The 25,948-nt window shown below is 40.8% G+C and overlaps 1 protein-coding gene and 1 long non-coding RNA gene across 4 annotated transcripts in view; one reads left to right on the top strand and one right to left on the bottom strand.

The window, feature by feature from the left end:
- Positions 1-19,748, top strand: part of LOC143693610 (uncharacterized) — a 54,747-nt gene extending 34,999 nt beyond the window's left edge. Inside the window, exons 3-5 of one of the 3 annotated variants that reach the window (XR_013181492.1) lie at positions 2,137-2,381; positions 6,813-7,239; positions 12,906-19,748. This is a non-coding gene — a long non-coding RNA (uncharacterized LOC143693610). Of the gene's footprint in view, positions 1-2,136; positions 2,382-6,812; positions 7,707-12,905 lie in introns of all 3 variants that reach the window. The other 2 variants (XR_013181491.1, XR_013181493.1) reach the window with 2 other exon arrangements.
- NENF (neudesin neurotrophic factor) lies at positions 19,072-23,902 on the bottom strand. The gene is made up of 4 exons (XM_054629539.2): positions 23,586-23,902; positions 22,381-22,441; positions 21,335-21,438; positions 19,072-20,760 (listed from the first exon to the last, which is right to left on the bottom strand). Exons 1-4 carry the CDS (start codon positions 23,763-23,765, stop codon positions 20,584-20,586), a joined length of 522 nt encoding a protein of 173 aa, XP_054485514.2. The 5' UTR covers positions 23,766-23,902; the 3' UTR covers positions 19,072-20,583.
- Positions 23,903-25,948: the final 2,046 nt, after the last annotated feature.

Raw genomic sequence — 25,948 nt, 5'->3', positions numbered from 1 at the left:
CAATATTAAGTCATCTTGCTGGGGAAGCACGTATGCAGAAGGAGCTGGGATTGAGAACTTAAACAGAAAAACCACAGAGTGAGTAGGAAGCTTATCTTGGGTAAGAGTAAAGAAAAGCTGAGCAAGAGCTCCCAGAGCAGCATCCTGCTTTACCCGCTGGGGGCACATTCAGCTGTCTGATTTGTTTGATCCTCACACAGCTGGGAAAGATCTGACCCTGTAAAAGGCTTGTTAGTTTCATCTTGAAACTAGAGCTGATAAATAAATTGGGAGGGGAAAAAAAAAAACAACCAAGCAAAGAGTAAAGTCAGTTGTTGTTTCTGCCTTCTCTCTGTGGGAGATTTCTCACCCTTCAGCTTGAGTGCAAGTGGTCAAGGAGGCTGAGTACCTGGAGCTGGCACAGCTGAAGCTGTGGTGTGGAGCACAGCCTGGAAACAGTGTCAGACACCTCCTGAGATTAGTCAGGAGGATGGATGGAAAGTCCCTGTGCTTTCAGCAGCAGAGCTACTACTCTGGAAGAGTAGTGGGAAGAGTCCCACTCCTTCCCATTCCTCTGCTGTGGCAAAGGCTGATCCAGGAACCTTTGCAGCTGTGCTGTGAGTGATGGGCTGAAAAGCCCAGTGAGCAAGGTGGAAGTGGAATGCTTTGAAATTAAAAATTAATGCCAGCTATTAAAACTAACAGTTAAAACTAATTATTATTTGTGAACCTAATTAAAGCAGCACTATTTTGGAGTTCAGTTCTGTACCAGTATCTTTTAACTGGAAAAACCACCTGAGTTTTGGCAAGGCACTCAGGTTAAAATGTTCACAGCTGAGTAGTTTGACTGGTGCCAAAGTCAAATGTGTTTCCTCAGTGATTAATGATCAGGCTCAGCCTCCATGAGAATGTGGTTTCACAAGCCCTTCTTTCTTTCTCACAGTAGTGTCCTCTGCGTGTCACTCATTCCTGCCTGCTGCCACCATCACCTACATATTCACTTGTGCCAGTGTAACAGCTGGTGGGACTGCACAGTGAGTTAGATGGGGAAGCTAATTAATTCTTTCTAAAAACCTTTTCTGGGGGAAGGAGAAGGGGTAGGAGAGGTTAATTTTCCTCAATACTGTTCAATGTGTGCCTGTACCAGCAGCTGTGCTGGCACAGGTTAGGTTGTGATGTAAGGTGAGAGTAAATTAGAGGGACCAAGTTGTTAAAGCCAGCACTGTTACTGAGAAGTTTGTGAAAATAGACCTTGTTTTTGTGCAAAACAGCAGGAAAGAGGATATAACCAACTCTTCTGGGAATTTCTGGGTTACATGTGGTTATTTTGCTCAGAACAGAAACTTAGCTCAGAGTGCCTATGGATCCCCATTCAGATCTCTTTTTTCTGTAGCAGACTGAACAGAAATCACCTTGCTTCTAAATTCTGGAAGAGCAGGCTGAGCTGGAATGGAATGGATGTGACTTTATTCACTGGTAGAGAAGAAAATAACCCCTAACCAACCTGAATTTTTCTGTATGGTACTGTTGATCTTTGGTGCAGTCATCTCATGTCCTTTCCTCCCTTGTTCCCTGGGCACTGCTGCTACAGGAGACGGTGCCAGTGGCCTGTGGTGCTGTACAGATGTGTGTCCCTTCCAGGCACTGGTCTCAAATCTGCTTTTTTTGTGCTGTAAATCAGCCATCCTGGACTGTGTTCTTCACTGCACAGCCTGTGCACTCCTTGCCTGGGTAAATCACAACTTTCCCTGAACTTTAGTTCCCTCTGGTGCAGAGGTTCCTCACCTTCCTTTTTCCAGGTGTAGTACAGTAAGATTTTGCTCTTTATCCAATGCTTTCTACTAAGAGTTCTCACAATGAAGTGTGCACCTCCTCATTTCTTACACAGAAAAATAGGTATAGGTGATGGTAGCAGTGGAATACAATCACAGCCTGCTTTCCATCAGGGTGTGCAATAGTTAAATTGCTGTCCTGGCTTCAGGCCACTGCTCAAGTAATCTGCATTTTAACCATTCCTTTTGGCAGCTTGATTTGCTTATTTTTGTGTTTTGTGTATCGTGTGATATGTGAATCCAACCAAGTCCTGCTGTGTACCTGCAGGCATCTTTCACTGCATACCTGAGACCACACTCACCCATATCACTTCTGTTTTTCCAGTCCCAAGTTGTTCCTGTGCTGTTGCTGCTGGAGCACACAGTGCTGTCCCTATGCAATGCAGATGGATACCTGCCCAACCCCTGGGATGTGTGAAGCTCCCTTCACCTGGGATCTCAAGAAACAGCCTCAGAGCCAGAAATCAAGAGGAACCTGCATCTTCAGTGACGTGATTCAGAATCTAAGTGGGATCAGGGTTGTGCTGTGTGACACAATGAGAAGCTAATGATATTAAAGAATAAAGAACAGTAATTATGCCCTTCTATTGTAATTCTATTATAAAAACTCATCGATGCCTTCAGTTCTGAGTATGAGCTGTTAACTGGTCAATTGTCAGAAGCCTTTCTCCAGATTTTATTCAGTTCTCAGGTAGGCAGTTTTCCCATCTGCTTTGGCCTGAGAAGAGGACCAGGAGGGAGTTTTTAGAGTCTGTGCCACGCAGCAGCATCAGGAGCCTCCAGGACTCCTCTGTAAGCCCCAGGCTGGCAAAGCAGCAAATCCAGCTCTGCCTGGCCCTCACCCTCGCAGCCAAGGTGGCTGTGTTTATGTGGATGTCCCAGTAAACCAGCAATCCTTCTGGGCCTAGTATTTTGTATCAGGAAAGGTCGATGTTCTCTGCTCCTCACTTGCCTTCAGGAAGCCCTTTACGTGGAGTTTGCCGGGTTTCCACACCGGATGGCACGCAGGGTGTCCCGGCCGGCCGGCAGGCAGGCAGGCAGCGTTTCCCTGAGGAAGGTTGTGTTCTGCCGGCTTGTGTTTCCCTGCCACAGGTTGTGTTTCCCTGAGGAAGGTTGTGTTCTGCCGGTTGTGTTTTCCTGCCGCAGGTTGTGTTCTGCCAGAGGTTGTGCTTGTTTCCCTGCCGCAGGTTGTGTTTCCCTGCCGCAGGTTGTGTTTCCCTGCCGGAGGCTGTGCTTGTTTCCCTGCTGGGTTGTGTTCTGCCGCCTTCTCGCGGTCACCGAGTGCTCGCAGCCTTCGCTCCGAGGCAGGCATTGCCCTCAGCCCTGCCCTCAGCGCTGCTCACGCCTTAATGCCGCCCCTGAAGGGCCGTGCTGCTCTCTGGAATTGTTGCTGAAAGTAATAAAAGCATTTAGGAAGAAAGTCTAGAGGAGAGCAAAGATGCTCAGAGGGCTGGAGCACCTTTCCCGTGCTGAGAGAGACGTGGCTGTTCAGCCTGGAGAAGGGAAGGCTCCAGGGAAATCTCATTGTGCCCTCAGGAGCTTAGAGGGAGCCAGTACAAAACAGGGAGAGCAACTTTTTACTCGGGCAAGGATGAACAATTTTATACTGACACAGGAGGGACTTAGAATAGATATTAGGATAGAGTTCTTTAGTGAGGCACTGGGACAGGTTGCCCAGAGAAGCTGTGGATGCTCCATCCCTGAAGTGTTCAAGGCCAGGTTGGATGGGGCTGCGAGCAAGCAGGGCAGCATCCCTGCCTGGGACAGGGGATTTGACATTAGATGATCTCAAAGGTCCCATCCCAAACCATTTTATGATTCTATGATAAGTTCTTAACAGAGGAGGTTTGTAACAAAGCTGATTTGAACTTGGACTTGGCTAAAATAATTCAGTTTCAGGTTTATTTGTGATAAACAAGTACTAGGACACTACTAAACCCTATGCTCCTAACTATCCAAGCTATCCTCTCAGCAGCCCTAGGAGGATGAATGGGACTCAACCAAAATATTGCTAAAATAATTCAATTTCAGGTTTAGCTGGCTGTCTCAGCAATCATTTTGTTGTTTCTTGAAGTCAAATGGAGGAAAATTTGTTGGAAAAGTACAAAACATTAGGTCAAGGGATCTGAGTTATTGCTCTGTTTCAGCTGTAAAGTGTTGATGAAACTTTGGATGTAGCTTTTTTCCTGCCATTTTCTGTATGGAGAATGGAGTGACAATAACAGCTACTTTATCACAGTGTTTGATTGAAACAAGGTCCTCAGTGCAAAGATTATCTGGTGTAAAAACCAGTAGTACATTTCCCAATAGAATAGGACCCAAGTTCTTTCAGAGAATCCTATCTCAGCAGTTGTATTTTTTTAAATTCTTGTACAAAATCAGGGTGACCTCATGCCAAATATAGATCACCATTTTGAAGTTTTTCGGTAAATTCTTACTGGAAAGCAAAAAAAAAAACTAGGGAAAAATATTTACTTTCCATTTAAGCATATAAGAATATGTTTTTCAGTTTGTTTAGACCCAAGTGATTAAATAATTGATTATTAATCCATTGTTGATTTAACCTTTAAATTAAAAAAAATCTTTTGCAATAACTAGAAGGTAATAATAATTTCATTACTGTCTGGTATCCATTCAGCTGTAGTGATGTACAGATGAAAATTCAAGTACCCTCCTGATAATTAATAACTCTTCTTATAGAAGAAAATACACATGCTTTTTTCTGCACTCCTCCAAAGGAGTAAGTATAGAAATAAAGAAGTTCATAAGTATTGTTTCCAGCCAGTTTTTTCTGCAACAGAGCAGTAATCTGAGGGACTTTATATCTCCAGAGTACAGCAATTAGGGAAGACTTAATGATTTTCATGAGTAAAGACAGATGAGGTGTCTCTGGCTTTGTCTCTCTTTTCAGAGGCAGTTCAGGACTCAGCAGATGGACAACTTTGGTTCATTTGAGTGTAACAACTGGGCAGCAAATTTAGCACTCATCAAAGCTGATTGGAGGGGTGGCAGATTTATGTAAATGGGCTGGAGCTCAGTGTGTTGCAAAGTGTTGCTATAAAATCATCCATGATGGATTTGCTGTGGAGGAAATGGCATGAATGCCATGGCTGTGGCTGCCCAGACAAAGCACATCCTTCTGTGCCTGTGCCCCAGCAGAGCTGCTGCCTGCAGGGCTGGCTGGCTTGGCCTGGGACAGCCCCTGACATCCAGGGTTTGGGCCACTGAAGAGTGGCTTGGACTTCTGTCACCTCATATTTTCTGAAAAATGCCCTTACCCAGGATTTCTCTCCTGGGAAGCTGAGAAGCCTCAGAGAAAAAGGAAAACAATATTATCTCATTTGCTTCTCCTCTGTTTTGCTGCTTTGGGATGTGGTTGGAGATTGTTTATCCAACATGTGAATTGTTTTTACTTAATGACCAATCACTGTCAGGCTGTGTCAAGGCTCTGGAGAGAGTAATGAGTTTTTCTTTACTGTCTTTTACCCTTCTGTCTGTAACCTTTCTCTATTCTTTAGTATAGCATAGTATAGCATTCTTTAATATAATATAGTAGCATAAAATAAGAAATTAGCCTTCCAAGAAAATGGAGTCAGATTCATCATTCCTCCCTTCATCCAGGGGACCCTGAATATACCACAGACTTCAATACACTCTTCTTCAATACACTTAAGTGTGGTGCCCCACCCTTAAGAGTAAGGAAGCACCAAGATTCATAAATGCTCGTGGGCAAAAGGAATGACAAAAGTGAGAGGGTCTGCAAACAACCAGAAAGCTTTATTAGTGAATTGCAGACTTGGCAGGGAAATTGGTCTGTTGGTCCCTGACCTACTGGATAAGCACATGGTGTGGGTTTGGGATAAAGGGCTGGGGTGAAAAGGAAGACAGGAAGGAAGAGATTAATTAAAGAGAGAAAAGGAGACAGAAAGAGATCACCAGTCCTGGTTTCAGCATTGACTTTTCTCTGCTATTAATTACTAATAATTATTAGGTATGTCAGTTTTTTTCATAAGCAGCATATACTGATAATTTTGGCTCATTCTGTCATATTATCTGGTTTTACCCCATTGACTGATGCACTTTTCTCTTTAAAAGCTCTTTAAACACATCCCTTAACTGTATTCCTAACTCCACATCCTACATTATTGTCAATGAAGTCAGCAATTGCCTGCCTTTAATTCTTCTCTAAATATGGAAGACCTAACCCATTTCCTACTCTTTTCATATAGATATTTCAAGTTTGTAAGGGTCAAGCTTTTTAAAAAAATAATGACTTAACATGTAGCAGTGACAAAGTTGATTTTTCCAAATAAATTACTTCTAAATTAATATTGCTAAGATTTACTAAAAAAATGTAACTCTATTTCCCTTTTTTTTCTTCATCTTGTCTTCAGATTTTTGAGTTTATAAGCACTTTTGTGGTGGTTTAGATTTCCAAATAAGATATATTTTTATGGACAAGAAATAGTTTAGATATGGCAGGGAAGACATGGAATTTTTAATGACAAATACTGTATTTCTACTAGTAAAGTTAATAATTTGTTTCTCCTTGCTCTTACATGAAGATCAAACCACTTAATACTAGGATTTACAACCAATTCTCTGGAATTTTTATCAGTATTAACTGGGAGCTCTATTTACTATGCTGATAAAGATAAGTGGTACAAATAGAGTTAAGGTTAAAGAAAATATTTGAATAGAGTAAAAAATACATGTCTGAATGGGCAAAGCACTGGAATGAGATCCTGGGTTGGCACAGAACATTGTAGCTTCATGGAAGTTAATAGACCTATCCCAATTCACATCTGGAGTTCAGAAACAAAATAATGAAGAAAAAGGGAGAACCAGGGATGGGACTTTGGGAACACAGTGAGAAAGTCTGTAGGTTGCATGAAAAATGCACAGCAGAGATTAAAGTAGCGCTTCAGCCACTGGAATACTTTTTTCCTCTGTTTCTGTATGTCTGGTAGTTGGTTCACAGATGTTTTCTTGTGCACGCAGGGTCACGGACTGGCTCAGGAGGCGGCGGAGTTGGTCTCCAGGTCTGTTCAGAAGTGCACACATGGAGCAGCCGCTGGATGTCCCTCTTGCTCCGCTTTCCTGCCCAAGGAGCGCCTTCCAGAGGGACGAACCTGCAGCTGGGAGAGACAAACAGGGCAGTGTGGATGTCCCTCTTGCTCAGCTCTCCTGCACAAGGGATGGTGAGGTGTCAGCAACAGTGACAGATGAGAAATGCGGTTTTCTTCCATTACAAGAGCACTTTTTCCCCACCCCCTTCTTCTCAGCTGTGCTCTGTGCCACTCTACTAAACCTGCTGCCAATAACTGAAGACTATTTGAAAAAACAAGTTAGAATTTATAATGCCTTTCTCAACAGTTACCATATGTAAGCAAGTTCTCTGTTGGGCTGGATAGAAGAAATTCTCCAGGTAAATGTTCTTTTTTCATGCCAGGGGGTTCTGGCCCAGATCAGTTTAGCTGGGAGCACCTTCATATATAAACAAGAACTGGATTTCCCCTTTCTGGAAGAGTCTGCACTCTCTGCTTTCTCTGTTCTGAAACAATTGAGAGATACCTTCAGAACTTCCAATGAAATCCTGCTCTGAAAAAGTGGGCATTAGGAGGGAATTTTGGTTACCTGTGTGAGTCAAGGGTGCAGGACCAGGCTCTTTGTGTTGCTCAGCTGCTGTGTTGGAAAGGCAATGGAAATTATCAGCCCTTGTTTGTTTGAGGCATCAAAAATACACAAATGCAGCAAAACTCTTGAGAAGCTCTGTGGAGGCTGAGAAGCTCAGGCTGAGAACCAAAGGGTTCTGCTCTGCTGCCCAGCACGGAGCTCTCAGGGATGGGAACACAGGGAGGTGCCTCAGACAGTGCTTTCAGAAGGACCATGAAGGTGAGTGCAGGGAATTTGTGTTTCAGTGATCTAGCAAGGCTAATATGGGAATTTGGGGTTAGGCTGGAATGTAATAGAGAGCTCAAAGTTTCAAGGTAATGTGATAACTAGATCATTTTTTGCATTCCTCAAAGCTCCACACAATTTTCAGAAAGTTTCACCTGTATATTGTGAAGTGTATGTTTCCTTATATTCATATTATATGTTCAATTCTTTAAGTTAAAAACCAACTTAGATTACAAATTCTGAATGCTAAAAGTCTGATATATTTCAGGATTTTGATGGATTTTTTTTCCCCTGTGTATTTTTTCTCAGTATATATGAAAGGAGTTACATAACTTGTGACTTTAGTGGTCGGCCAATATTTGATCTCCTCTAGTTTATTTATGTCAGAAATGTTTATACAAAGTGATCTATCTTTGTGTACATTCTTTGTAATCAAAGTAGGATTAAGCTGAGGTCCTGTTTTCCTGAATGTAGCAGGAAAAAAGACAATAGGAAACAGCTCTTTTGGCAGTAGCCCAAGCCTCTCTCTTCAATCGGGGCTGCACTCAGAAAATCCTTGCTCTATTTCTCTTTTTGTGGTAATTCAGGATCATTCTAGAAAGTGTTTCACTGGTTTGGGGTATTTTCTTACCTACTTTTGTAACATTCCTGACTGGGCCACACAGTTTTGCTAAAGTTACATACACACACTTTTGTGTTTGCATCCACATGGCTCAGATGTTTTTTTTTATTTGTTTGTCTTGTGGTTGGTGCTTGGGAGGCAAATACCTATTTGTCTGCATCTTCAGCTATATTTCAAACACATTTTCTTCTCTAGGACTACAAACTGGTTTCATTCCACTCCCATTTCTGCTGGATTTCTCTGAGGCCATTCAGGAAAACAGGCAGGAAAAGACATTTTGGTCTCTCTTATCTCAGACAGTGAAATTTAAGGAATATCAGAAGTGTTGTTTAGCAGTCTAAACTAAGCATTAAACAGGGGAGGTGCTTATTACCATGTTCCTAAAGTCTGGGGCAGACAAATCTGCATTTTGTATACTGAATATTTAAAAGCCCTTAGTCCTTCTGGATTTTAGCTTTTCCAGGGTTGTATTGAGAAAGATGTTTGCCTAATCCTGACTATGCATAAAAACAATAATCAGAAGTAGTTATTCTGTGCAAGAGCCAAAATGCATGGTTGTTATCTTAGACTGGCAGTGAAACCCCTGGAGAGCTATTTAATTATGTAAATTAGCATGAAATTAGAAAATTATATTTACTTTGAATTTGGGGGGGGGGGGGAATGTTTGGTTTTTTTCCCCTGCAAAACCAAGAATATGCACCATCAAAATATATGGCTTATTTCTATAGCTTTTAGCTAGATTTAGCAATTGCTTCAGGTTCATAAGTAGTTATCTCATCTGTATCTTGCAATACTTGTCAAAACTCCCAGTAGTGTGGATGTCTTAATATTCTTCAAAAGGAGAAATGAAGGAAAGGGATAATAATGTACACAGATGTACAGTGAAGTACAGAGCTCTGAAGTGCCAAAGTGTTTTTTTTAAACCAGAAGCAAGTGTCCATTTAAGTCTAGAATTATGGAAGAAAAGTGGATGTGTATTTGTGTTCATAATCAGAGAGGTACTTCTTTGGTGCTTTAAATAAGGTGAAATATGTAGATTTTTGAGCAGCATAGAAAACATGAAAGCTGATAATATATAGGAGGTTGCTGTGGTCTGGGAAAAAGAGGGGGAACTGGATTCCAAAATAGTGAAATTCAGCATAGCTCAGTTGGAGCTCTGTGTTTCTGTTGATGTACACTAGTTGAAAATTGGTTTATGATTTCAAGTTGCATAGAAACAAAGCAAGCAAACAAAAAAGTCCTGCTATGAAAGCATCCATCTAGGAAAACATTTGGGGGAAAAAATGCAGTGAAAACAGCACTCTTTCTAAATTAAATTTACTATTGCATTTAATAAAGTTTCCTGGTAGGGAGTTCCTGAAAAATGTGGACTGAAATGTGAAGCAAACTGTCAATGCTCTTTCAGCTGCCTTGATGGTATATTTACAAGAATACATTTCTTAATTTTTTTTCATTACTTCTAAAGAAGAAAGAAATGCTTCATAACCATCTGGAGGAGCATTTGCTATGATTGTTTCCAAAGGGGCAGCTTAAGAGTTTCATAAATATCAAAGTTAATAGGCTCCCAGAAACAAGGAAAATTGCCTGTAGGTGATTTCTCCTTACACAGAAACAGCTCCTCTCTGAACTGCAGTCTTCTCTAAACTTTCTCTCCAGGCCTGTTGCCTATTACTGTGCTGTCCTGTTCCTACTTCCTTTAGCTGTTTTGAATCAGCAGTGGGTAGAGCAATACTTATATGAAATGTACTTGAGGGTGAAACACAATCTCACAAATTACAGAAAATAAACAATGTTAAGTGTAGCTTGTGGCCATAGGCAGATCAGAAGCATTCTAATGAGAACACACTGGCTTTTTGGAAATGAAACAGCTATGCCACATTGTCATAAAGCCATAGTTAGGGCTGGGTTTGAAGAAGAGAAAGTGGCTTCCAGAAAGAAGTCTGAGAAATATTTTTTTTTCATGTATTGATTTGCTATTTGGTATGTGGTAGAAGATGCTTCTTTCTTTTGCACCTCCTGATGTTAAGACATTTAATTGATAACTTTTACTAAAAATATAAAATCATTATTTTCTGCATGAACAGGATGATATGTATATGCCTCATAATGGTTATACTTGGAATAAGAGCTCTTTCCTCTCCTCAAAGGTGCAGGAAAACCTCATCATCATTACACAGCTCACAGAATCATGCTTGGGAAAGGATGTGCACTATGACAAGATGTGCTAGAAATTGGCTCTTCCTGTTTTTTCAGGCTTTGAGTCCTGATGGGCTGAGCCTTAAAGTAGCCTGAAGGCAGCAGAGCTGGTTTTACAGAGGCGGCAGGAGGCTGAAACAAGACTGAGCAGTGCTGGTTATTGCATGGGAAGAGGCTGGTGACAGCTACTGGGGCTGTCCCTGTGAGGGCTGAGCTGGTTCCAGCCAGGAAGGGCTGGTGAATTGGGATTTAGTTCACCATATTGGGATGCCCATTAGATACAAATGAAGAGAGCCTTGCTCTATTCTTCTTTACTGTTCCATGTTCTGGTAATTTCATTTTATGTGTGGACAGCTGTTCATCATGTTAGATATTTGGATTTCACATTCCTCATGTTTCCTAAATTCTTTGTTGGTGGGGAAGAAACATTCATAAAGTTGTGGTAAGTTTCAGAAGTCTGGTATCAGAAGTTTTACGTAGGACCTTTTATAGAAACCTTTCTTTTTGAAAGGTAACTCAGGAAGAACATTGTTGCTGTTAGCACCCCTGGGGGACTGGCTCCCTCTAGAAAATAAATGTATGCTTCCCTAGCAAAGATGATGTTGTACTCTTGATTGAAGAGTGAACTTTTAATTCCTTCAACTGCTGTTTTTTAGCAAATCCATCCCTGATTCTCTCTTGCAGGGTGTAGAGTAAAATAAGGAAAAACATTTTTCCTCCTTCAGGCAGCAAGTAAGCGTCTCCCTCCCTCCTTCTGTCTATCCAACTGCAGCTGAACAAAAAACATCACAGGAACTTAAGGGGAGAAATATAATCCAATATCTATTTCTCCTAATCACTATGTACAATATAAAATAATACTTCGTTCCCAACAGCTCACTCTATAGCATGTGTTTCTTCTTTCCCCACTTGGTCTGAAATAATTCCTGCTGGTTCTAGCAGGAACCAGCCACACAGTGAGGCTGGCTCTGGACTTCTCTTACTCTGCTGTGGCTGTCAACATCAAAATTTCCATTACCTCTCTCTCCTTTGATTGTGGGGTCCTTCTCTCCTCTTACTCTCTTTTTATCACTGATTTCTCCCTCCTCCTCATCTCACTCTTTTGTTTTCTTGATTCTCCAAGAGCTTTTCAGTTTGCCCCACACTGGCAGGATGGAGTCCTACTGTTTATTTTGTTCTGCCTGATTGGGAAACTTAGCAACCCTTGGACTTCTCCAAACTGTGTAATTGAATTGTCTAGAGTGTTAATCATCATTGGATTATTCTGACATTCTTGATGCAAAAATATGTACATTAGAATAATAACATAATTACAGAATTTGCTTTTAGCATGAATATATTTCTTCTTAGTGACACTGAAATGATTTACTACTCCCAATATTTATATATTGTTTTGACAGATATGCAGTGGGCTGTGAGTAATTTTAAGGTGGTACAGTTTATTCCATGCTGCTTAAAAGCAAGGATTTCTCCCCTCCCCTTTTACCCCATCACATTTTATTATTAATGGACACATCTGAATTGTCAGCTTTCCCAAAATCTTGGTGTATTGGCTGGAATAATCAGAATAATTGCTTAACCATGTCATCACTAACTAGGAGTACTGAACATGCTCTTGCTTTATCTTTTCCCTAAGTAGTTCTTCTGGTTTGTTTTTTTATTTATCCTGTTAGTTTAAATATAAGAAATGCAAGCCAAAATAGCCAGTAATGTGGAAATGGAGGCTGCCAGCAGCTGTGTGGGCTGAGTAAACTTTTGGCTTTGTCTGGAGGCAGGATGCTAAGGCAGTTCAGCTGGCAGGTTAATGGTGATTGTCATGAATATTAAATGACAGAACCAAAACAAAACTCCCAGAGAAACACTTGTGCACAAATCTTACATAGCAACACAAGCAGCTCAGACAGCTGGCTCTCTGTAGGCTCTCTTGAAAGAAAACAGTGCTGGGGCATATTAGGATGATTTTTATCAACCAGAAAGCCAATGTGTGATGCACTGGTTGAAAGTTAGAGACCTTAATGATTTACAGCTTGAGGCAAAAATCTGTTTTCTGATAGATAAAAAACAGGTAAATTATATCTATGCTGTTCTCCCTTGGATTCAGAACTTTTTAATATTTTTTGGGGTTTATGCTGTTTGAAAATGTGTAAACAAATGTGTACCAGCCTTACTGTTCAAGTTCATACCAGCTCTCTGGTGTGCAAGTACAGTCTCACTTTTGCCTCTTTTTTTTTGTTGTTGTTGATTTGGTTTTTTGTTTTGGTTTGGATTTTTTCTCTTAAAAAAAACAAAAGCCCCAAACAAACAAAAAACCACATTGCAGGGCACAGAATAATGAACTACATTTGAGTTTCTTTCTGTTTTGTGATTTGTCCCAGACAGGGTAAGAACTTGCTATTCAGAGAGTTCCTCCTTTGGCTCCTGTGGTGTAAAGCTACCTGTACCTCCTGCTACATGGAAAAAAATTGCAAAAGAATTAAAATTCAAGAAGCCTGGATTTATTTGAAGTAACACCAACTGAGATCTGGGATGATTCCATTAAAAGCACTGCAGTAATGCTGTTTCTAAAAGGATGTCTAAAGGTGAGGCATTCTCCAGGGCCTAGACAGTAATCTTTGTTACATTTTTAAGTGGGGATCAGATCCTTGCACATACCTCCCTTGACTTTCATGGTTATTTAAATTTATACCAACTTAATATGTGGTTCAGTGATTTCCATACTCCAAAAGGAATGAGCTGAAATAACAGAGTTGGTTTCCTCAGATAACTGCATGTTGGCATGATCCATTTTGTGGTGTTATTCTGAGTATAAAAAGATAAAGTAAATCTAAACTATTTTTAGGTGCAATGAGTCAGTCTAAATGAGTTGATGGAAAAAGATAAAAATGAAAGGACAGTCCAGTTAGAGGAAGTTATGGAGAGTAATGCTTTTATATAAACATTCTACAGAATTCATCTGGCTTTCCAAGCTCTGACTATAAATCAAGAAGTGCTTTCCAGTAGCTCATGGAGACCTCTCAGCTCTAGCTGTCTACTTTTAGTTCAATTTCATTGAAAACAGAATTCTTTTATATATATATATTTAAAGTAGATTTTTAAAAGTATTTTTGTAAATAATTAATGTAGGTATCCCAGTGATTATTATTTGACTACCAGCAGTCTGCACAATGAAAAATACAAGTGGCCAGCACATTCCCAGCTGTGAAAAAAACACATTCAGTGAGATGATTTTCCAGCTAATACCAGGAAAAACCCTGATTTATTTCTGTTGTTCTTAAATCAAACAGCCTAGTGGAGAGGTTTTTTTAAGGGTAACATAAACCAGATACATTTCAAAGACTTAAACTAGCTTATATTTGTGTTTTCACAGTACCATGAGGAATTTACACACACTGCCTCCAACAGGCCTTGCAATAAAATGAGCTGCAGTACTGTAAAAGAATGGTTTGTAACTATTTTTCTTTGTATTAAAGCTTCCCATAAATACATATTACTTGGATCAGCATGGGGTAAACCTCACTCACTTCAGCTGAAAGATGAAGCACCACAAAGTGATACCTCTTTAGAGTGAGGAAAGTAAAGTTAGAGTTCCATAAAGTAGCATTCTTGATGCTATAGCCATCTTGGGTTCCCAGCAGCCCAAATGTCCAGCCAACATTACCTTCCTCAAGAGGCTGGAAGTCACAGCAGGGATAAAAGTCACAAGGAATTCAAGGAAAACAGCAGCTTATTTAACAACTAGGAAGCCGTTAAGGATGGCAAAGCTGTAGTGAAGCTGAGAGCTGCACCCTCATTTCTGTGTCCCAGTTCACCTCTTCACTGGCTAAACTCCAGCCTTCTTTCTTAAACTGCAATGGGCATCATTTAAAGACAAAATGGGAAAAATTGATAAGTTATGGACTGAACAGCAGCAGTGTGATTTTCCATGAATCCAGGCACCTGCAAGGTATCAAAGCCAAAGGCATCATATTTTTGGAAAATGAGACTGAGGTTGTCAAGCAAGGAGCCAGCAGTATGAGCTGTTTAATTCAGGCTGATTTCCCCAGAACTGTATCCAAGAGAATGTCACACTTTTCTGTTCTCAAGTTTAACCTTATCTCTGAGAGCATCAGCAAGTTTCACCTCTTCTGAAAGAGCACTCTCCTGTGATTTATTTATAATCTCCTGCTGCTTCTTGTAAGTAGAGTTTCACTCCCCTTCCTTTGCTCTGCCTCACATCATTATATTGCACTGGAAGGCTGCTGCTTCACATACAAACCTTTCAGCAGCCTGTTTCCTTCCAGCTGCAAAACATGCTAAGCTCAAAGGAGACCACTCAGAAGAATGGGAAGGAATTTAGGGACAATAATAATATTTAATGTGTAGAATCACAGAGTCTCAGCACTTACCAAACATCCCTGCTGAGCTCATGTTCCTAAAATCCTTTCAAGTTCACTAAAATGGATAGGTTGGTCTTTACACACATTAATACTGAGAGTTTTTCAGCTATCCCTACAAGCTCATTTCTGCCTATCATTTTTGTTGTGTCAGGGTGTTATTTGTGACCTGGTCAGTTTAAGAAATACATGGAATACAACATGTTTCAAAAGACTGCAAGACTGCTGCTGCCTTTGTCTAAATTGCTAGATCTGTCTGTTGTGTATCTCAGGTGCACCTGCACCTTTGACTTTGTGTAACATAGAAATACTTCAGAAATGACTTGAAAGTCCTACTGCCCTATTCTTAAAAAGTCTTGCATCTATTTTAAAGTACAGAGCATGGTGAAACAATAAATAAAGAAAAATCCTTGAATTGCCTGATACACTTGCAAGACATGTTACCTAGGAATGTGATCTCAAGTTAAACATGTAATCTCTTTGATTACCACTTTTGCTTTAAGTACATTTAGATGTGCTGCACAGTTCAGAATGAACACTTTGCTTTTTTGTGGAACAATATTTATTCTTGTTAGTAAAGTTTTTAGGAGTTTTGCTCAAACATAGAAATGAATAAAGGGATAAATGTAATTAATAATTTTGAGTTGACCTGGACTTTTATCTGCAGTGTAAAATAAAGGCTATGGAGCCAGAGCCCCCAACAAGGCAAATAACCTTCCTAGGATACTCTTGATCTGCCATGGCTATTTTGAACCAGCTATCAGTTTAATCTATAAAGTTACCCTCCAGGCAGTGAATTGCTTGGTAACTAGTTCTGTGTGTCCAACACAAATGATTTTAGAATCCCTGCAAAGTAGCACAGAACAAGGCATGAGGAAGTTTTCAGTCACCATCTAATTCTGTCTGCCCAAGCTGCCTGAAACAAGTGCTACCTTTAAGGATTTTTTTTCCATTCACAGCTTTTGTTGTCTACAAAAGAAGGGTGAAAGCTCTAAGTTTCAGCTCTACCTTCAGACATTCCTACTAGCTTAGGCCTGGCTTGATTCATCTCATGTGTTTGACACTTTGTATGCCACTATCTGAGTTGTTGTAATCTTTAAAGCCCCAGGAGAAGTGGATTAAAATTTTCACAATGCAAGGGTTTAGATTCAAGTCTTTTTCAAGGCTTTATCTGCTGCCTTTGCACAGTATGGGAATATTTCAGCAAAATCTGGAGGGTAAAATATAGACCCTGGGACAGTGATTTCTTTTCCTTTTTCAGACAAGTTTCTTTAAGTAGAGGGAAAATTAGGTCAAATTTTGATTTCTCTTGGGTGGCTTATCTCCAAGATGGCCTGCACCCAGTTTCTTCTAAACTTTTCACTTCTCAGGAGATAATATCTCATGTCAGAATGATAAAAACTCGTGTCAAGAAGTACTGCAGAACATGGTAAGCTGAACATTCATCAACAGTACAAACTTTCTGATGGCAAGAGCTACAAATAACTTACAGGAAACATAGAAGAAATTGTTTATTCAAGAGTACTTCCTGTGGCTCTGCAGTTCATCCAGGTGCACAAGCTCTATTTTTCACAGAACATTCATCTCTGTTTCTCTTAGTTTGGATTTCTCATCAACAGATTACCCAAGCCAAGATTTAAGTGTAAGTTTTGTAAACAAGTAAATCAGGACTCACACTTTCTACTGAACAGAAAGAAAAAAGCTAAACCAAAAGGTGTTATGTAAAGCCCAACAGATGGATAAAGGTGCAGGTTTACATTGTTATCATTGGCCATATTTGACAGAAGCAAAAATTGGAAGCACTGCTGTCAGACCTGTTCTGCCACATCTACCTTGCCAGTATCAATTGTCCCAGTAGCACACTAAGATAAATTCTCATTTCCCACTTATTCTGTTTTCTGGGTTAGGGTTATTTTAGACATGCCAAGGTCAAAATCATGCCTATTAGAGTACTTCTAGCAGTGATGCCCACCTATCATACACCCAGGTGTCTTTGACACTCTGACTGACTACAGAGGGGGGAAAAATCACCTCTTGATATAGCACTGAGTTTTCTACCAAAGCAGACAGACACACTGTACATTAAATTGTCTGAACTGGCACTCACAGACAGAGCTCTGAGTGAAGTGCTACAAATCTAAAAGTTTAGTGTTTGTTTTTTTTTTTTTTTTTGTTTCAAAGCATTCACAGACAAGCACTAGTTTGTTTGAAAACTGCCATTCTATATACCATGTAAATAGTCTCAGGTTATAGATTCATGTGTACTTTTATGAATATTACTTATGGGGCACAGATTTATCATATAAATTGCATGGTTTTTATTTTTTTTTCCTGTATAGAGAGGAAAACATTAGGCAAAGGAATAAACGGATGATGGATAACAAAGTGTGTGATTGTCATCACTTATGTCAGTTTTGGGATTTCAAGATATCCAGTGTTCATCTGAAAATAGGCAAATACTAATCAGAGCTGCTTAGCACATCTTCCTGATGTGCAGTTGAATCCTTCTGAATGGCAGTTTTATCACTCACTGTAGTAGGCAGATGGGTTTTTCACTTTTTTTCCTTTCGGTTCAACCAGATTAGCTGAAAAATTATCATTAGGCTTCCTAAGGGGATCTTTCCACATCCCTTCCATTTTCTCTTGAGCAAATGCAAATTACATTGAGCCCATTTCAGATAAATATATTCATCTATAAGGGACAGAATACGTATGTGAAAGTCATCTAAACCATTTTGTCTTGTTCTACAAGTTCTTGGGAGTCTCACAAAGGAAAACGACAGCAATTTAATACCTTCCCAAACTATCATTAGTTGAATGTATTGCCTCATAGTGGTTTTAGAGCAACAGTAAAAGGAGGTGATTTACAAACTGTTTTGATGCTTCCTCCATTCCAGAGCCCAATCCTTAAACAGATAGGCATCCTCTTTTAATTTTTACTGAAACATGGAAGTCTGGCAGGTCTGACAAGTGCAGTCTGAACTGTGATCCTACATTTATTCCTACACTGATGTTGTGATGAACCCACAGTCAGTGGTACCAGCAGACCATAAAGTTAGTAGCCTAAGCTGCAGTTTTCAAAGGGTCACAAGGCCTTTTCTGTAGAGGAAAACTAATACAAAACCTGATTTAAGTTAAGACTCATATTTTGGCAAAAGGCTACAAAAAAGTGGTGTCCATATACATATTATGGATAGAAAAGAAAAAACTTTATGTCTTATACTAAATTGCTGGAAAAATCTTGGCTGCTCAACCTGCAGGATTCAGAGCCCCTGCATTCCAGAAGGTGGTCTTGGTTAGATTAGGATGCAATAACTAATAACACATTCTTAGGAGGAATTCTCTCCACTGCACTCTCTCCAACTGCAAAAAAATAAGAAGAATACTTGGATTTGCATTTCATAAACACTTTACTGAGTTTTTTATGCTTATTCTTGCAGTCCTAATGCTTCAGTTGTTAATAAGAGAAGTCCCTAAAGTAGGGACGATAGAATTTATCCTGTCACAAATCTGTTAGGGTCAAAGTGAGAGACTATTGAAAAGAGTGCCAGCTGGGAAACACCATGCATCATCTAGGTAAGCGAGCCCATCTGGTAATTCTTAACATTCTGAAGAGTAAACTATTATTAAATACTAAAGGAAGGCAATTCTTGGTGCAGCAATTCATAAAACCTTAGGCTTAAGTTAGCAAGATGGATGTTGGAAGCACACAGCAAAAATAATGACATTTGCAATGCTATCTGGAAGCAGCAAGCAAATTGAAAAGAAATTCTAGACTCTCCAAAGGAGGTGTGGAGTAGGAGGGCTACAACAGGGCTTTGTACAGCTTGCTTGTTTTGAGTGCAATTTATAGATCATGAAGGCACCTGCTTTACTGGAATAATACAGAGGTCAGGGAAATGCAGCTGCCTGAACAAAGCAGCCATAGCTGACAGTTGACTTTTAAGCAAAATCCATTTCAGGCCATTGGCAAGTAAAACAACCTTAGACATAAAGTAGTGTTGTTGAATTAACACTAAAAGAAATACTGTGCTACTCTGAATGCATTTTGAAAAAGCAGTCAGTGAAAACGTGTCAAGGATGTGTGCACTTAAAGCCTTATTGTTGTAACACACAATAATAATAATAATAAATAGTAACACAAAATAATTATTATCTGAAGCAATAGTCATTTCTTAGATGCTGATTTATTTTTTCTGCTCAGAGCACCATCCAACAGTGGGAGGGCCCATGGAGTCCCTCCAGCAAATGAAGTGGTCTAATGGTGAGAAACAAAACAAATCTAGAATAAAATGTGTAAGATTGTGAAAGAATGGGCAAATACATAGAAACAGCTTTTCTAGTTATTCAACTGACAGGCAGCTGTTCCCTGCAAGCTAGAAGGTGGAGAATCATCTTATAAAATCTTCCCTTCATAGAAAGTTACCAAAATGCTTAAGAAATAGAACAACAATACAGAATAATATTTTTATAATATCTGTATTATTAATACAGAATGGGGAGCAGCTGCTTAGTTTTTCCCATATCAATCAAAATGGTGACAGTGACAGAGAAATCCACATGTGGGACAATTCACATTCTACTTAAGTTAGCAAAAGTCAGGGGTTAGCAGCACTTTGTACAGCTCAGGCTTTTACAGTGCTCTTGCTGCTGGAAGGCTGCCAGGGAAATGCCATCAGGGGGGTTTGCTTTCACACTGCAAGATCTGCAGTTTTGTATCAGGTTAAGAGGAAGAGCAACATGGCACTGCACTCTTCATTGAAACAGCAGTGGTGAAGCCAGGGTAAGAACAAAGAAAAACTAAGAGACATAAAAAATGAGAGCTGAAATTGTTAATATAAAAATGCTAACAATGTTCACAGGACACTGAGCTGCTATAATAAACCTGTGCTGTAAGAGAATGTGGCATAGTGGGCTATGATTTCCTCTTTTTGTCAGAGAAAGATAGAAGGGAATCATTATAATCTAATATAGATGACATCTTTGATGATTTTTTTTAAAAAGTAAAGTGTCGTTTAACCAAACCTAACATAAGTCTTATTTAAAATGTCACAGTAGTCCTCATGGGGGAAAATAGATTTATTTTTCTCAATTTACAGCTGTAGGCTTTGCAGAAATACTCCACAGTAACTGCATTTGAGGAGACCGATTTGCTTTATATCCAATATTCTCAAACCCATCAAATATTAAATTCCATAATGCTTTTGAAAATGTTACCCTGTATATAATGTATTGCACCTGTCTGTACTTGTGATACCTACACTCACATGAAGCACAGAGAATTGATGTTAGCTTGTCCAGATAATTAATTTACACTTTTCCAAGGAGTGGGAAACAACTTGGGATTTACAAAAAGACCAGTCATATTTCAATTATTAAAAGCTTTCTTCTTTCTTCTAAGGAATGAAATTTTACATTATACACTTCTTAACAGAGAAATCCTGGCAGAAACAACTTGCAGGTTAAATAATTCCTGTAATTCCAAGCAACCAGCCCAGGTGTATGACACTAGTACAGATCTGTTTGTTTCCTCTATGCTGTGTGTACACACACACTTATTTTCTGAGCAGAGAACTGACTCATGGTAGCTAATTGCAGTAATGAACTCCACAACACAGGGAATTAATTTAGTATTCTGCTGTGCCTCTGCCCAGGCATTTTCTAGGCACCAAAATGTTCCTCAAAACTCATCTTTAATGCTGAAATGTGGCTGATCTTCAGGTCTAAAGTCCAGATTGGGGCTGCCATCCTCATTCAGAATTCGCCGAGAAGTATAGCCAACAATTGGATATTTGGCTTTATAAACATTATTGAAGATGTCATCCAGGGACTTCAGTTCCTCCTCTGTGAGTCCTGTCTAAAGGAAACAGGGAAATGAAAGTCTTGTCTCAAAGAAATAAAAATAGAGATATTTACATGTTGTTTTGGTTTTTTTTTAATGGTTACTGTAAACCTTAGGGTCAGCTTTTGGATTTACACAGCAGAGCATGATGAATAAAATTGATAGCACAGCCTGTAATTGTATTCTTTCCATTCAAATTCAGCCTTGACAAAACTTTAAGGTATTCAGGTCAGACTAGCAACAACCCACCACCAGAGCTAGCATTCACTGCCATGCCAGGATACACCAAACCAAAAGAAAGGGATTTACTGTCTTTGTGAGCATCTTTTTAAACAGCGGGCAATTTCCATTTTATATGCTTACAGAAGTTGTATTGATTCCAAAAATGAAAAACTTTCTTTTTGAAAACTGTTAGCACCTTTCATGACCAGTAAATATGTTTTATGTATCTAAAGAGAACTAATGCATTTTGATTGTAAATATGTGAGTCAACTTATAGAAATGCAAACAATTTAAAGTCATCATTCATCATCTTGCATAATAATAAAAATTTGCAAAGTGGAATTAAACTGATGGCCCATTTTCTTACTGTGTCATGTGTAAGATCTGCTGGATCCAGAGACATCTTTGCAACTCCTCTTGTTGAGTCTTTTCCAGCCAAAGCATTGTATGGGGCTCCTTTTCCATAAAATTCTGTCAGATTAAAATAAAATAAAATCCAGTGATGATCTGACAATGTACAGGCTATGTTCAGCTTCTACCCTTCACCAGACTGTGAACTGAATGTCAGTGAATTGAAAGCAACGACTCAAGCCTAAGACTCTTCTTTCCTGAACTGACTTTGGATTTCCTACTTGTTGAGCTTATACAGCTGTTGAACTTCCTACACTGCATTCTTAAAATTTGCCTATTATTTAGGGAGTTGTGCTTTACATTCTCATGAGATGTTTGTAGACCCCAGAATTTGCAAGCTCTGTGTAATTTAGGATTTGAAGATCAGCCAAGCCAACGTGTATGCCCAGACAAGGTTAGTACAAACACAGTAACAAGCCATTGGTTTACTTATGATGACATCAAGGCAAGTGTCTAAGACCCTCATGGTCCCTTCAAACTTCTTATTGCAAATCTGGATTAAGTAGCAGGAGCTGAAATTAAAACATTTGCAGTTCTCAGGGAGGGCACAAACAGCAATGGGTGTGAGCACCAGCACAGAAGGAAAAGATGCAGCTGCAGCAGTGTTGATATTGTACAGTGGGTACATCCACACTAGGTTTGATCTGCTCAGCTCATGTACCCAGGGCAGTAAAATGCTGTAGCTTCCATGTGGCCTGACCCCACATCTGGCAAGGACTCAGGGAGCTGGGAGGTTCTTCCAGTTTTTATTAGCAGTGCCCAAGCTACCTGGACAGTGCTGGCTTGTCTGTCTGCATGTTGTGATCTCAGGCCAGTGTAAGTTCTAGACAAAACCTTAGCAGGGGAGCTGTCAAAGGAGGAAAATCAAGTTTTTTAGAAGAGGAAAAAGTATATCTTTTTGTTGCAATTGAACTGCAGGCTTCCAATACACTGGGAATGTTTAAAACTAAACGTCTGAATAACATGAAAGCAAAGTAGACAGCAGAGGAGAAGCACACTAACCTTTTCCAGAGGTGACATCAAACACTACTCCCTTCACTGCCAGGTAAATGGGCTGTCCTTCCTGGAGGGAAAGCCATCAATACATCCTCAGCACTTTGGCACAGGCAAAAAGCAGTTCATTTCAGCTGTGAAATCCACAAGCTCTTAGGACCCAAATTCTTTGTTGTATGTTCTTGTTATGCCACCATGCATGTTCCCTCTCTTGACATCTCTTGCTTGTGCTTTAAACTGCCCCTAATACTCTTTGAGGGTTCAAACATAAGCAATGAGAATCTTTTTAATCTAAACAGCACAACCAGAGAAGACAAGTCCCTTTTGCAAGTCACCTCTTGTCTGCACACTAGTCAGTTGAAGATTGTCAACTGCATTTTTCTATTCCTAATGCAGAGGGATATTGCCCAAAATAAAACAGTGTGGCCAACAGCATTATTTGATTAAGAAACAAAGATAAATACATAAACACACGTAAATCTGATCTGCTGAGATCTGTTTTACTTAATAAGCCAGTGCTTCTGCTTTGTGTTTTATACATAAGATGTAATTTTAGTCAGACATTGGTTAGTCTCTTCAAAGTTTCTAGAGAAGACCCTGAGAAGGTCAGACAGCAAGTGTTTCAAAAGAGAAGCAGATGTGTATCCATACAGGACTTTATCGTTTTTAGTCTGGAGTTCTGCTGAGCCTTCTCTGAACCACAGGAAGCTAAACACTCCTAACACTGTCTTCTTGTTTTGATAATCTTGGTGGGATTTTGTTGTTGTTGTTGTTGTTGTTTTGGGTTTGGATTTAGTTTTTTTTTAATCTAAGTACATGGTTTAATGAATTACTGAGAGAAAATGAACTTTGGCCCCAAATCGTGGTAATCTGAAATTCTCTGGCAGGAGCACCTTGCCAAGCAGGGAGGGAGCAGAATGGCACAGGCACCCAATTATCTAACGGTGTGCGCAGCATCAGCCTCGGCAGCTGCCAGCGGCACCGGGGCACAGGCTGGAGCGCACGGGTGCCGAAACCTCTCACAAACCACGGCCCGAGAAACAAGGGCTGCCCAGAACCACAGGGCGGGGATGATGGCGGGGCGGCACGGCAGCAGAGCACGAGAAACCCGAGCTCCGCGGCGGCTCCAGCGCTCGGAGCGCCGGGGAAGGCGGCAGCGCCGGGACTGTGCGGGCCCGGCCCGGCCTCGGCGCAGGGCGGCGGCCCGGCCCTACCTGGTGCCCGTCGTATCTGGCCAGCTCGGGCTCGGTGAAGAGCCGCACGGGGGCCTCGGCCGGCGGCCTGAAGCGCAGCTCGGGCTCGGCGCTGGCGGCCGGCGGCAGCAGGAGCAGCAGGCAGGGCAGCGGCAGCAGCGCCAGGCACGGCAGCGGGCCCCGGGCCGCAGCGCCCGCCATGGCGCGGATCGCGCACCGCCCCCGGCCTGCGGCCCGGGAAGGGAGCGGCGTGCGACCGCAGTTACGGGAACGCCGTGGAGAGGGCCCCAGGCACAGCCCGGGCTTTACAACAGTTCTTGAAAAAGAACAACCCCCTCGCACGGCTGAGGGGCGTGGGAGGGCTCAGGCTGCGGAAAAGGAGGCTCGGGGGAATCTTATGGCGCTGCAGGAGGGCCTGAAGGGAGGCTGCAGCCAAGTGCGGGTCTGCCGCTTCTCACGGTAACCATCGATAGGACAAAGGGAAATAGCATCAGGCTATGCCAGGGAGGTTTAGATTGGGTATTGTTAAAAACGCCAATCACTTGTTTTTAAAATTTTTAAAAGTTTAATAGTAATAAAATGGTTATAAAAATAGTAATACAATTAGAGTAATAATAATTTGGACAAATTGAATTAGGACAATATGAGACAAATACAAAGAGTTACGGACGTCCGGGTACCTTTTTCTGGGCAGCACAAGCCCGAAAAAGGACACCCGTTAACAGAGGATTAACCCTTAAAAGCAATAGCCTGTTGCATGGTCATACACTTCATACATGATGCATAAATTTCATTCAAATACAGGATTCTGTCTGGTCATCGTCAACTTCTTCCTCCAAATCCTAACAGCGCCTTCGAGGCGGGAAGAAGTTCGTTTCTTCTGATAAGAGAGCAATAAATTCTCTTTCTCTGAAAGATTTAGGTGTCCTGTGGCTGCTATCTCGCTGCGAGTCCTTTCTTTTTTTAAAAAGTATCCTACATAGCATCGTTTCTATTTTTACAATTTTTATAACCTAAAACTATATTTAACATAGTACTTAAGAGACTTAATACAGCATTACTTTCTAACACAACACATATAATACTCATTTTAATATTTGCAAAAAGCCAATCATAAAATACATGCATTTTTCACAGGTATTGGGGAAGATTTATCCACAGAAAGGGTTGTTAGGCACTGGAACAGGCTGCCCCAGGCAGTGGTGGAGTCACCATCGCTGGAGGTGTTTAAAAGAAACATGGATGTAGCACCTAAGGACGTGGTTTAGATATGGACTTGGTGGCACCATAACAGACACCTAATAATAAAAGATTTCTCAATTTTCCTCCTTCTTCCCCTCTTGAAGTTTCTCTGCTGGCTGTTTTCAACGGTTATTCACAAAATCAGTGCACATAGTGCAGGCTTCATCTTTGTGACTTAAAAAACCCAGACATTTTTAGCCTAGGAACAGACTGAATAAACAGGAAATTTTCAGATTACAGTTTTCCCTATGCTATAAATACAGCACGGGGGAACATTCAGGACTGGCAGCAGAATAAGCTGGGTGTTTATCATTCTATATAGAATTAAGAATATTAGAACCTTTTTACAGTTCAGATACATATATCACATGCCTCAGTGCAGCGCTGACAAGTGAAGATCGGAAGGATTTAAAGCCTGGATGTTTGATCCTCCAGCATCCACTCTTTCTGACTACAGTGCTGTAATTCAAATGTACAATAGGATTGTTATTGTCAAAGGACTTCAAATCTTGGTTTTTAACTTACTAGGCGTGGGCCATAGGCAGAGGGAAATGATCTTCTCAGCAGGGACTCCCTTACAGTGTTGCATCTCAATGTAAAAAAAGTTGCACATGCTTTTTCTTGATGATGCAACGTTAACAATTACTTCTACGCTGGGGAAGGAAAAAAATAAATAGCTGTGTAGGTGTTTGTGGCCACGTGGCTCGTAAATAAGCCCTTACGTGGTTTTGGCTTTTATTTTCCTGCAGTGCCCCATTGCTGCGGGCACAGCGTGAGTGGGTCACCCCAGGAGTCCTGCAGGAGTTCTGTCTGCTGGTCAAGCACGCCTGGTGTTCTGATAACAGCCTTGAGCAAAAGAAAATAAAAATTAAAATTAAAAAAAAAAAAATTAAAAGGTAGTATCTTGTGCAGCTTGGGGGGAGCCGGCTTTCCAAGTCTGGAAATTGTATGTTTCACGCTTGTGTTAGCAGAGTTTGCGTTGTGAAGCAGGAAAGTCTCATTTTCCCGTCAGTACGTCTCTCTGTGGGGAGAGCTGTCCCCACAGAGCTGCCCAGGAGCTGCTCAGGCGTGCGCCGAGCAGCCGGAGCGCCCTGCCCGGACTACGCCTCCCGGCAGCCCCGGCAAGGGGCGGGCACCGCCCG

Source organism: Agelaius phoeniceus, chromosome 3 (assembly GCF_051311805.1).
Source record: "Agelaius phoeniceus isolate bAgePho1 chromosome 3, bAgePho1.hap1, whole genome shotgun sequence".
NCBI lineage: Eukaryota > Metazoa > Chordata > Aves > Passeriformes > Icteridae > Agelaius > Agelaius phoeniceus.
This window is presented reverse-complemented; position numbering and strand designations above follow the sequence as displayed.

Bases quoted from the DNA above. Each gene is read 5' to 3' on its own strand.
- NENF (XM_054629539.2), bottom strand. From the start codon at position 23,765: ATGGCGGGCGCTGCGGCCCGGGGCCCGCTGCCGTGCCTGGCGCTGCTG. The intron at 22,442-23,585 runs GTAGGGCCGGGC...CTTTCCCTCCAG, and splicing joins CCAGATACGACGGGCACCAG to GAAGGACAGCCCATTTACCT. The intron at 20,761-21,334 runs GTAAGAAAATGG...TGTTTCCTTTAG, and splicing joins CAGATCTTACACATGACACA to ACAGGACTCACAGAGGAGGA.